The sequence below is a fragment of the Erigeron canadensis genome, chromosome 7 (assembly GCF_010389155.1).
Source record: "Erigeron canadensis isolate Cc75 chromosome 7, C_canadensis_v1, whole genome shotgun sequence".
Classification (NCBI taxonomy): domain Eukaryota; kingdom Viridiplantae; phylum Streptophyta; class Magnoliopsida; order Asterales; family Asteraceae; genus Erigeron; species Erigeron canadensis.
Window position 1 is genome coordinate 18,475,264 of NC_057767.1, and position 13,053 is coordinate 18,488,316.

The 13,053-nt window shown below is 35.6% G+C and overlaps 1 protein-coding gene across 1 annotated transcript; it reads left to right on the top strand.

Moving 5' to 3' along the window:
• The first annotated feature begins 5,745 nt into the window (after window positions 1–5,745).
• LOC122606866 (protein SENSITIVE TO PROTON RHIZOTOXICITY 1) lies at window positions 5,746–8,133 on the top strand. The gene is made up of 2 exons (XM_043779747.1): window positions 5,746–5,781; window positions 6,445–8,133. Exon 2 carries the CDS (start codon window positions 6,458–6,460, stop codon window positions 8,006–8,008), a length of 1,551 nt encoding a protein of 516 aa, XP_043635682.1. The 5' UTR covers window positions 5,746–5,781; window positions 6,445–6,457; the 3' UTR covers window positions 8,009–8,133.
• The last annotated feature ends 4,920 nt before the right edge of the window (window positions 8,134–13,053 follow it).

The following is a 13,053-nucleotide window of genomic DNA, read 5'->3' on the forward strand; positions in this document are numbered from 1 at the left end:
TTTAATCGGATTGATGATAAAAAAACCCATTGTGCAAGATGATAAATCTGATCTTGTTTGTGATGAATGTGGTATGAAAAGACATACCAAAGATCAATGTTTCCGGTTGGTTGGTTATCCGTCGTGGTGGACGGAAAACAAAAAGGGTCGACGATTTGTTCCATCGAATAGCAACGACGGCCGGCGATCGGAGAATGGTTTTGGTGGAATAGCGGCGACCGAGGTTGAAGGTGGGAGGATTTTTTCGGTGGTGGATGGTAAGAAGAAGGAGTTCACACTCTCAAAGTCACACACAAATATATATAAACCACATTTGTTTCCAAAAAAAATCTATATATAATATTAAAAACCCTAATAGGCTTGAAAACATCTATGGGCCAGAGAACATAAGTGGGCCGAATTCAATTTCGAAGGGTTTTATGGCCCGATCCAATCACTCTAACTCGAATGGGTCTTGGATTTTCGATTGTGGTGCCACCAACACTATGACTTATGATATATCTGATTTTTCTATTTTTTTCAAAACCTAAAAGGACCCATATTCAAGCTGCTAATTATGGAAGAATGGATGTTATGAATGGAGGATCAGTTATGATTTCTCCGAACATCCGTTTAACTAACTGTCTTTATGTTCCATCTTTGTCTCATAAACTTTTGTCGATAAGTCATGTGACAAAGGAACTTAATTGTTCGGTTCTCATGCATCCAACTTTTTGTTTGTTATAGGATATCAGGACGGGACGGATCATTGGGCGTGGCACTGAGAGAGAAGGACTATATTATGTTGATGAAGTTACTGAAAGTGGGACTGTCATGCTTGCTCATGGGACTAGTGAAAGAGAAGCATGGTTGTGGTATAGAAGATTGGGGCATCCGTCAGTTAGTTATTTGCATATTTTGTTTCCAAAACTTTTTCCTTTAAATAAAAAGATTGACTGTGAAACTTGCATTTTAGCAAAAAGTCATAGGCAAACTTTTAAATCTCGTAATAATAGAGTTGATTTTCCTTTTTCATTGGTCCATTCAGATGTGTGGGGTCCTGCACTAGTTGTTGGAGGTCATAATTTTAAGTATTTTGTAATTTTTGTTGATGATTGCACCAGAATGACATGATTTATTTTTAAAAAAAATAAAGATGACGTTTATGATATATTTACTATTTTTTATAACATGGTTCAAAATCAACTTCAAAAATCTATCAAGATCGTGAGAACAGATAATGGTGGAGAATTTGTGAATTCACAAATGAACCAGTTTTTTCTATCAAAAGGAATTATTCATTAGACTACTTGTCCTAATACCCCCGAACAAAATGGTGTGGCAAAAAGGAAAAATAGGATACTTTTAGAGATGACTAGGGCGCTTATTATTGAGTCCTTAGTTCCAAAAAGTTTTTGGCCCGAAGCCTTAGCTACTGCTACATACTTGATCAATCGACTTCCTACAAAACTTCTCAATATGAAAACCCCATTGAAAGTCCTTTCTGAGTTTCATAAGCTTCCATCAATTCTTACTTTGCAAACTACAGTGTTTGGATGTACAGTATTTGTTCATATTCCAAAATCATATCGTAATAAATTTGAACCGTGTGCTGAAAAATGTGTTTTTGTGGGATACGGGGTTACTCAAAAGGGGTATAGGTGTTACAATTTTGAAACTCGTCGCATGTTTACCACGATGAATTGTGATTTTTTGGAAACCAAGTATTTCTACTCTCAAGAACTCAGTGGTCAGGGGGAGGAACAAAGTGACACACTGAGTTGGCTTCAATATTCATCAGAAGTTCAGTCTACAGATGTTCAAACTACAGATTTACAGTCAAATGTTCAAACTACAGATTTACAGTCCTCTGATTTGCAGTCCTCTCAATCGTCTCAAAGTGCCAACCCAAGTCCTGATCCAAATCTAGACCTGATATCCGAGGTAAGTAATTCTGAACCAAGTCATGAATTGGATAGTTCAGTTAATGAAATGCAGGAAAATATTAATGGAGAATCAGAAAGTGTAGAGAGTGCTCTAGCAGAAGTAGAAAGTGCTCCAGAAAGATATATTCTTCCACCAAGGTCTACCAGGGGAATACCTGCAAAGCGATATTCTCCAGATCGAAGTTCTCGATCTACTAAGTATCCGGTAGGCAACTTTGCTAATGTTGCAGATGGTATTTTTTCCAAAGAAGCAAAAGCTTTTGCAGCAAAATTGTATTCAGAAGAGCTCCCTTCAGAAGTAGAACATGCTTTAAAGATAAAGAATTGGAAAGACGCTATGGATAGTGAAATGGAAGCTCTTGTTAAGAATGATACATGGGAGAGGTGTGTACTTCCGACAGGAAAGAGTCCAGTAGGATGCAGATGGATATATACCATCAAATATAAACCAAATGGAGATGTAGAAAGATACAAAGCAAGACTTGTTGCCAAAGGATATACTCAAACCTATGGTATTGACTATTCAGAAACTTTTTCTCCAGCTGCTAAGCTAGATACAGTAAGAGTTCTTTTCTCAATAGCAGCAAATCAGGGCTGGTCTTTTCATCAATTTGATGTGAAGAATGCCTTTTTACATGGAGAATTGGAAGAAGAAGTATATATGGAAGCTCCTCCAGGTTTTTCTCATGATTTCAAACACGGGGAAGTATATAGGTTGAAAAAGTCCTTGTATGGGCTTCAACAGTCACCTAGAGCTTGGTTTGGAAGATTTACTCTTGCTATGAAGAAATATGGATATCAACAAAGCAACTCTGATCACACTTTATTTCTTCGTCATAGAGGACATCTAGTGACATGTCTAATTATTTATGTTGATGATATGATTATCACAAGCTGAAACAGGAATGATTGATTGCAAGCCAGCAGACACACCCATGGTCATCAATCAGAAATTATTTGTGAAGACAGAAGCTAAAGCTGCTGACAAAGATAGATATCAAAGGTTGGTGGGGAAACTTATTTATTTGGCTCATACTCGTCCAGACATAGCATATGCTGTCGGAGTAGTAAGTCAGTTTATGCATCAACCTCAGGAAGATCATATGGATGCAGTTCTACGAATTATAAGATATCTTAAGGGAACTTCAGATCATGGAGTGTTATTTAAAACTAATGGCCATCTCAAGATTCAAATATATACAGATGCAGATTGGGCAGGAGATAAAGGTAAGCAAAGGTCTACTTCTGGTTATTTTTCAATGATAGGTGGTAATTTGGTTACATGGAAAAGTAAAAAACAAAAGGTCGTTTCCTTGTCAAGTGCTGAAGCTGAATTTAGAGGCATAGCTAGAGGATTGGCAGAAGCTTTATGGTTAAGAAAGCTTATGACTGAAATAGGTTTTGCTCCGAAAGAGAGCATTCAAATAATGAGTGATAATGAAGCAGCTATCCAGATCTCAGAAAATCCAGTTCAACATGATAGAACCAAGCATGTACAAGTTGATCGTCATTTTATAAAAGAAAAATTGGAGAATGGGATTATTAAGCTACCTTTTGTTAAGTCTGAAGAACAGCTTGCTGATATTCTAACCAAAGCAGTAGGAACATCTATGTTTCATAAATGTTTAAGCAAGTTGAATTTCGGAAGTCCCGCTATTCAACTTGAGGGGGAGTGTTAGACAATGAGGGATCAGAAACGTGCTCATCATGTCCCAAGAAGAAAGATCAAGACTCGAAGCCCACAACTAATAGTCGGTCCATATTTAGGTCCATGATTAAAGTTAGAGTCGGTCTAATTTAGACCTTAATTTCCATAAATAGTTTCAAACTTTTGTATAAATAGAACCCTCATGTAATCCGAATGAATCAATTAATAAAAGCCCAAATTAAAAGTCCATTCGTTTACAGTCCAAACTTCTCAGATTTCAGAGAAAAAATGGTATGAACTTTACGAATCCTTACATTATATTCCCAGATGAACCTGAAATTTTATAAAAGCATGAAAAGGATATTAATGATGATAATAATTTATCAAAAAATTTGCACTCAATAAATTAACACATAAATCCTTATCAAAACAATAAACCCTTACAAAAGAATGAATAGTTAATTTACAGCAGAATATACATACTGTACGCCGACCTATAGCTAGGCTGGTCTATGATTGATCAACTTATTATGTACATGAGATTGGATGTCTACATCAATTTACAGCAGTTTATATTTTGATATATACATGGACATGCAAGTTGTTACCTTTCGCAACGCGGGTTGGACGATAGTAAATGGTGAAGGTGCGCCAGTAAGTGCGGGGCTGGGGACTGCAAGATGTGTATCTCGAATGCCAACATTGATAGCAGTAACAACAGACTGGAGAGTAGAAGAAACTGCAGATTATAGTGGATTGTAAGAAGTTGAAAGGGAAACACTTTTTTTTTAATCATTTTTGAAATATGAATTTTTGAGTTAATGTCAGCATCAACCCAATTTGATGAACAAATCTACCATATGGTGCCTCTTTAATATGAGATTAAATAATCAAACTAAAAGATAAACGAACAAAAAGTAGGAAAATAAATCATAACCTCTTTGATATGAACGCCAAGTACGAAACCAATATATTAGTTGGATATCCTTGATGAAGAATCTGGAATTATGGAAATGAAGAACGTATTAAAACATATAATCATTGTCAAACTTATAAAAACAAAAGTAAAAATAGTTGTATCATCATATTTTTCTCATTAAGAGACCTGAATGTATCATTAATTATTCGATTTATAGCAACATGTGGGAAAGATTGAAGAACCAATATTCTTAAACAAAAAAAAAAAAAATCATATTCGATTTATGGAACCTGCAGTAACGACGATGATGCTGGATCCGATGGTGGTTGCATTTAAAAAAAACCATGGTAGATGATGGATCGGATATTAAATAACCCATGACGGCCGGAGATACGGTCAAATTTTTGGGGGCATAATATTTTACGACAGTGGGAGGTGAAAGAGGGAGGACGAAATGTGAGTTAGGTTTTTTAGCGTGAGGGAGATTTAGTTTGAAATTTGTAAAAGGGTATTTTAGTCACAACAGGTAGAATGATAAGGAGGGATTTATGAAGATAAAGGGTAAAATAGAGAAATCAGGTTCTTACTCCCTTAAAGTCAATTTTCTTTATAGGGGAGTATAGATAAAAAAGACTAGCGCTGGGTACTAATTAAGAAACTAAATGGCTAATGTTTTAAACATGGATACAAAAGTAAGATTTTAAGCTGTCAAGATCAAGTAAGGAAAAGGAAAAGTAACTACAGTCATTTACAGATTCCGGATCTCAATATCCCGATGGTGACAGACTTTACCTATAGGTAGAGAGGTTTTTCAGATTTTACCTAAATGTTAAAAATTAAAGGGACCCCAATCTTTGCATGGGATGAAAATCGAATCTTTAACTTTTGTCTTCAGAACCAAATGTATTTATCACCGATGAAACCATGTTGTCAAAATAAAGTGATAGGTATAAAAACTTGATAAACCAATAACAATGAAAACATTGTTCTACATGAATTAAATGGAAGCAAAGTCAAAATGTTTAAAAATGAGGGGTAATTTTGTTTAAAGACTCTAATTTTGTTATGTTAAAATAATATAACAAGTTTGACTCGGTGGTTTATTGCAATTTGTTTACTGACTTCTTGTGTTTTAGTGCAGGCATAGTTAAAGGATTCATAGTGTAGATAGTTGATAGTTGAATAAGTTAAAGGACTAAATATGGAGAATTGAAAAATAAAAAGACATCAGGATTAGTGTTGCAGTCATGGTCATTCGATTTCATTCATCTCTCTCTTATGAAACAAAGGTACTCCTCTCTTGTCTCTCTCCTCTCTCTTTTCCCTCCTTCTCTTATATGCTGGAGGTGGAATGGTTGAATCAATGAATCCTAAAAAAGCATGATCTGTTCCTTTATATAATATATGTGTGTGTGTGTATTTGTATATATGATGTCCCTAATTTCAGTTCAACTTCAACTTGCTCATTATAATTATGATTTGTGAGTTTTATTATCAGTTCCTGTTACATAATCTCTATTTTATGCTGACTTCAATTTTACAAGCCTAAATTTTCAGTTGACTTTTAAATTCAGATTTATTCATGATTCAGTTCAGCAAGGTTTGACTTTTGAACAAAATCCATATGTTATATTCTAATTAAACATTAATAGATAAAATAATAAGCTTAAGATCTATTGATTGTATTTATCTAATAATTTGTAACGTTTCTATTGTGTTGTGTCCATCAAACACTAAAAAATTATTGCTATTGTATGTGTATAGATAAATTAGAATCTTGTAAATGGATAACATGACAGCTTATAGGAAGCTATTTATATAGTTTTTGCACAAACTTTGAGATGTAGTTTAATACTTTTTCAAAAATTTGAAAGTTTATTATATGTCATGTTTGTAATGAATTGAAGGGAAGTTGATAATTGATTACTTTCTTTTGCTGTGTTGTGTTGTAGCAAGATCTGAAAAATGGATGCTACAAAGAAGCATTTGTCTTGGGCAAATACTGCATCGTCTTCTAATACTAACAACATTAATAATAATGAAATCCGTCAAGAGTTTTTTTCAAACTATGATTCATCAGAGAAACAACAGACGCAGAAGTCTTGGATTTCAGATTATGATGTTATGATCAGGAAACAACTCGAAAACATTCCATCTTCGTTGACCCAGCAACATCTAGAGGAAGATGGTAAAACGAAACCTCAATTATGGGATCCCAAAACGATGTTAAGCAATCTTTCCCTTATGGAAGAAAAGATACACCAACTTCAAGAATTGGTGCAATTAATTGTAGCTAAATCATCATCGGTGGATCAGCCAAATCCACTTGTTATTCAACAACAGCAACAACTTGTTACTGCGGATATCACCTCCATTATTATTCAGCTCGTATCAACTGCAGGTAGTCTTCTTCCTTCGGTCAAACTTCCTTATGCAAATCCCATTTCTATTCCATCCATTGGTAATTTGGTCAACAATGTTTCTCAAAATAAAATTATTAATAATAACAATAACAATAATAATAATAATAGTAATAAGAACAACGACAACAGTAATTATAATCATAATAGTAATAACGATAACCATAATAATAATAATAATAATAATAGTGATGGCTATAGTCATAGGAATCTAGTAAGCAAAGTGGAAAATCAGTCAAATGATATGGATGCCCATGAAGAACATGATGATGAGGTTGATGACGGAGAACATCTTCCCCCTGGATCTTATGAAATACTGCAGCTTGAAAAAGAAGAAATTTTGGCCCCGCACACTCATTTTTGTGTCATTTGTGGAAAGGGTTTTAAACGAGATGCCAATTTAAGAATGCATATGAGAGGTCATGGGGATGAGTATAAAACACCAGCAGCATTAGCAAAACCTCATAAAGATAGTGGCTCACAACCAAATCTTATAAAGAGATATTCATGCCCTTACATTGGTTGTAAAAGGAATAAAGATCACAAGAAGTTTCAGCCATTGAAGACAATCTTGTGTGTTAAGAATCATTACAAAAGAACTCATTGTGATAAAAGCTATACATGTAGCTGCTGTCACACCAAGAAATTCTCGGTTATTGCAGATCTTAAAACACACGAGAAGCATTGTGGGAAAGATAGATGGCTTTGTTCTTGTGGCACAACGTTTTCAAGAAAGGATAAGCTTTTTGGTCATATCTCTCTTTTTCAAGGCCACACTCCCGCAATTCCCTTGGAGGAACCTAAAGGAGCAGAGGTTGGTGTACATGAGGATCAAGGAGCTACTACTCATAATGGTAATAATATTCAAGGGTCCAAAGAAGTTGGTTTCTTTGACTTTAATTTCAATTCAAATGGTTCAAGTGGATCTGGGGTTCAAATTAGTGGTGAGCCTAGTGCTTGTTTTTCGCCAATGAACGGGTTTCAAGAGTTCTCTAGAGGTCTGTTTGAAGAATCAGACAGTTTGTCTTTTTATTTATCAGGCTCTTCTAATTACTTGTGGAAGAATGGTGGCGAGTCGAGTTCCAAGGATCTTTGATGACGACGAAAATTTGTTGCAAATTTGTAGTATGGTTAGTTATTCCTGGTTTACAATATTACATTCTATCACATGGTTTGGTCTGTCTTAAAATTGAATTTGAATAAATTGATGGTTTTTTCCTATTTAGTTTTATTAAATTTTATACCAAAACAAGTAGCAAGATATGCTTATTATTATTAGCAGATTTTATGCAGTTTTGAGGAGTATTGAACTATTCATGAGGGCAATTTTCAAAACCCCTGTTCATTCATGTATGTAAAGAAACCATTAGAAAGCAATTTATTTGTTTTTCATCATTTAGGACGAAAATTTTCCAATTGGCTAGTATTATAGTGTTCTTATGATGTATTTTTATTATTGTGAACCTAAGCCGTGGTAAATCTTATCTTCATATTTTATATCACAATTACAACTCAGTTCTGTTTGATCATCTTCACCATTATTAATTCAGTTAACTAACCCGTAATCACTTTATTTAGAACGAGAGTAAGTACCCGCGCGTTGCGGCGGTGAGATGGTGGGGTGATAGGTCATAAAGTGTGATAGGTCATAGAGTGTGATAGCCAAATGCCTTAACCGTAGGGATTCCGACCTCAGATTTAAAAATTCGTCAAAAGTATTCAAATGACATCTCTAATGAAAGAGCATGAAATTTTAAGAACACCCATATAATTTTTTATAATTTATCGATGTACGGTTTTTGAGATAAAAGATTTCAAACAAATTGGAGGAATGGAGGATAGAGGAAAAAAAATGATTGGTTGAGATTTGAGGAGATGGAAAGAGTAATATAATTATCTATATCTATACTATATTATAAAACAGATCTCCCTTGTTTACATTTTAAGTTTCAACATTTACTTTCCCAAAATGTCCACCTAACACCATTTCTCTCTCCTCAAATCTCAACTAATCATTTTTTTTCTCTCTCTTCCATAAATCATTTCTTCATCCAATTCATTCAAAATCTTTTATCTCAAAAACCGTACATCGATAATTTATAAAAATTATATGGGTGTTATTAAAATTTAATGTTTTTTCGTTAGAGATGTCATTCGATATACTTTCGACGAATTTTTAAATCCGAGGGCGGAGCCCGTACGGTTAAGGCATTTGGCTATCACACTCTATGGTCTATCACTCCCACCATCTCACCGCCGCAACGCGCGGGTACTTGCTCTCGTATTAGGTAAATATATAATTGATAGGGGGACATTTTAGGAAAGTAAATGTTGAAACTTAAAATTTAGACAGGGGCTCTTTTTGCTTTATAATATAGTATAGATATAGATATAGATGATGGCTTTTCTAATTTCTCAAAACTCTAATTCTAGTGATGTAAATGTTAGGCTACAGGAGACTGGTTGCATAAGCGACTCACAGACAATGGTTCATAATATCGTTTGTTGGGACGAACTCATAGTTTCGAACGGTGAAATAGACGTACTCAAGAGAATTAGTTTCTACTGTGAGAAATAGGTAGTTCACATGTTACAGGAGGAAGAGTGCATTTGCTTTCTTACTAGTCTGTAATGGGGAGTATAAGTCGATCCCAAAGTTGATTATGAAACGCCAGTTCTATGGTGTCAATAATTGGAATCAAGTTCTAGTAACCTGGTAAACCATATGACTTAACCATAAGAAAGACTACTGGAAAACGTGAAAACATACCTTAATGAGTAGATTAAATCGAGTATTGCCCCTTGAATCAATAGTCACTACCAAATGCTCGATAAAAACATTGGCCCTGTTGATTTCCGGTATAAATATAAGCTAGTTGAGTTTGAGTTTATTATAACTTTGGCAACACAGAATTTATAGATGTGCATGATTTGTCACTTCTTTACTAAGTTATTTGACTTGCAATCAAGATGAACTCGTTTAATTTTACATGCTCCTAGTGAATCTTGAAATATCTTTAGGTAACTTTTTCTTTTTTATTGCATTTTGATTTTTTATTTTTGTTAACTTAAGACAAAAGCCCCTCTTGTAAATGCATTTTTAACTCCCATGATTTTTTATTTTTGTTATCTTTAGGTCGCGTTTGATTCACAGAATCTGATGGAATTTGATGGAATTGAAATTGAATTTCATTCCTTAGTACGTTTGGTTGCACAAAGAAGAGGGAATCTCATTCCATAGGAATGTAAACATTCCATCATTTGATGGAATCTCCATTCCTTGTGGATGGAGGAAGGAATTTCATTCCTTCCATCACTTGAATTTTCAAAAAATCAAAAACATTCCGTCAAATTCCATTCCTTCAAATTCCAATTCCTTTGAAAGATTTCATTCCTTCCCAAAACATTTTGTGAACCAAACGCGCCCAATATTGTACAGAACCACAAGTCCATAACCTGTACATTCATACTATCGTCTTTTGAGACTCACACTGGTAGAATTCCTATTGCTATACTTCAATTTTAGTTTGTGCATTTACAGTTCTCGCATCTCCCGTTCCTTGTATTTTTAGAACCCCTTCGTTAAAATTATAAGCTTTTGGTGAGGTATGATATGGCTGTAGAGTGGCATTAACCAAAATCTAGCTTGTCTTCTTCTATACATCATTGTATGATATTATCATCTACACTATATCAGTAATAAGATTGTTTAATTAGACTTGTATCACCAGATTCTATGACTTAAGCAAGGTCTTTATCAATGTCAACATCTTCTTAGCTTTGTAAACTACTAGACTAATTTAGGTCAACATTGTGATATGCAGAAGGATTGTAACACCATGTAGACGCTATTCATGCACGTATGTTAGTGTAAAACATAAAACTTCAAACTCAAAACTATCCGTTAGTGTTTGTACACCGAACCTTGGTCCTAGAACGGGGAGGATGAGGGGTTTATGGTTGTATGTTGGCGATTCCCTTTCGGTAAGGTGTGAGAACCTTTTGTACGCTAACTATGTGTGTTGAGAGTGCAGAGAATGATCTCTATTGTGTATATTATTTCCCTATTTATATGATGAAGATGTCGTGTCCTTCAATTAGGGTGTTCTCCTATTGGAGTAGATTTATTGTCTGCTTTTGAGGAGATTCGTAGCTATCTAGCTTGTTAAGAGATAAGTGCAGATCTTCATATTGGGAGTCTGCGTAGACTCCGTAGTGAAGCTGCGTGTAGGCTCCGTAATGAGGCTGGGTGGGTAACACCAACAAGCCCCCAGTTTAATATAAGGAGTTGCGAAGGTCGTTGTCTTAAACTCGAAGAACTTCTATAGCACTTGCCCGCCAGAGCATCGTCTTGTCTATATAACTCCTAACCCTGCTCCCCCACACCTCAAAAACTTCATATGTTAAGCCTATCACGAAGGTTGATCGAGTCTTGTCATTTAAGCCATTACAAGGGTCGATCAACTATCGAGATGCAAACGAACAAAGGTTTCAGAAATTATATTGTAGGTGTTTGGAATATTGAGAGAAGCTCAGGGGCTTTGTTGTAAATGTATCCAAATGTTGTAGTGAAGTAATCATCATCCTAAAGTGAAGAGGCAAAAGCCGTTGTTGCTGCTGCTGGGAACAAGCTGCGTTTCCGTTTATTGGTGTGTTGAGTTCCAACCCTGATGCTTCCACTGATGAGCTTTTACAACTTCGTCCGTAGGTATTTGTGCTTTTGTTTGAACATGTGTAAGCATATGTATGTTTTAAACAATATGTTGTTATGTATGTGTATGGAACTCCTAACCCTTTCTACCCACGCCAACAACTTCGTATGTTAAACCTATCCCGAAGTTTGCCCAGACTTTGTAGTTAAGCCGTTACAAGGTTTGGATAGCTGTTGGATGTGGGTAAGCCAGGGTTTTAGAATCCTTTTGTGTCACCTAGGCTTGCTCCATGGTGATGTTTATAACCCATTTGTAGATGGGTGTAAGACATATGTTATGTAACTGCAGTTTGTATGCATGTTTGTTGTGTTGTAAGCAGGTGCTCGTGGGCGTCCCATAATGTAATTCTTTTGTATGTGTGAGGTTGCGATCCTCTTCACTTAGCAAATGGTGCTCGTGGGCGACCTTTTCTGTATGTGTGAGGTTTTGATCCTCTTCACTTAAAATTTGGTGCTCGAGGGCTGTATGTCTGAGGTTATGATCCTCTTCACTTAAAACAAAACTATGTAAGCAAAATGAAATTAAAATGAAGCTAGAGAGGGTTACATGGATCAATATTATGAGTGGTAGGTTGTCTTCCCTCTGCTTATTTTGTAAAAGGATGCTTCCATAGTTGATTGTATAGGCGACTTCGATTGCTTTGTCTTTGTTGGGTGTACGATCCTCTTTCTTTATTTGACGAATTCCTTTAATTAGATGTGGTAGTTTTCCAGTCTTTACCGCTTCATCTATTGCTTTTTTCAATTGGTAACACGAATTTGTATCATGCCCTAAATCTTTGTGGAATTTGCAGTACTTGGTTCTATCTCTACGCCCTATGTCAGGCATCTTGGTTGGTGCTGGAAATGTCTTTCCTATTGCTTCTGTTAGCAGTATCTCTCGTGGTGTCTTGGTCATTTCTGGGAGTGTCACTGTATTATATTCTCTTCTTTTGTCCTCTCTATTATAGGGAGTGTAACGGGCTTGGTTGTCTTTCCCTTCATTTCATTTACCTCTTTCGTATCTTGATGGGTCTTCATTGTTTGTTGAAATTTCTTTTGTGTCCAGGAATTTGTGCGCCCTTTGTTGTGCCTCATCGTATGTTTCAGCCAAATCTGTGTTCAAACGTTCGGCAAGCTCCCTGCTTCTACATCCGTGTATTAAACCAAAGACTCTTTGGGATTCTGGCACCCCAGGAATTCCCTGGGTTTCACTTGTGTATCGCTGGATGAAGTAGCTTGTTGTTTCGTTCTCTTTTTGTCTGATGTTGTGAACTGAGACATGTGTCTTCTTGTGTTTCTTTTGTTGGCTAAAATGAGATTGGAATTTTGATCTAAGATCGTTAAAGCTGTTTATAGATCCTTCTTGGAGGCTTGATAGCCATTCTCTTGCATCGCTCGTGAGGCCTATTCTGAATGCTTTGCATGCCACTGGCTCTATCCAATTTTGC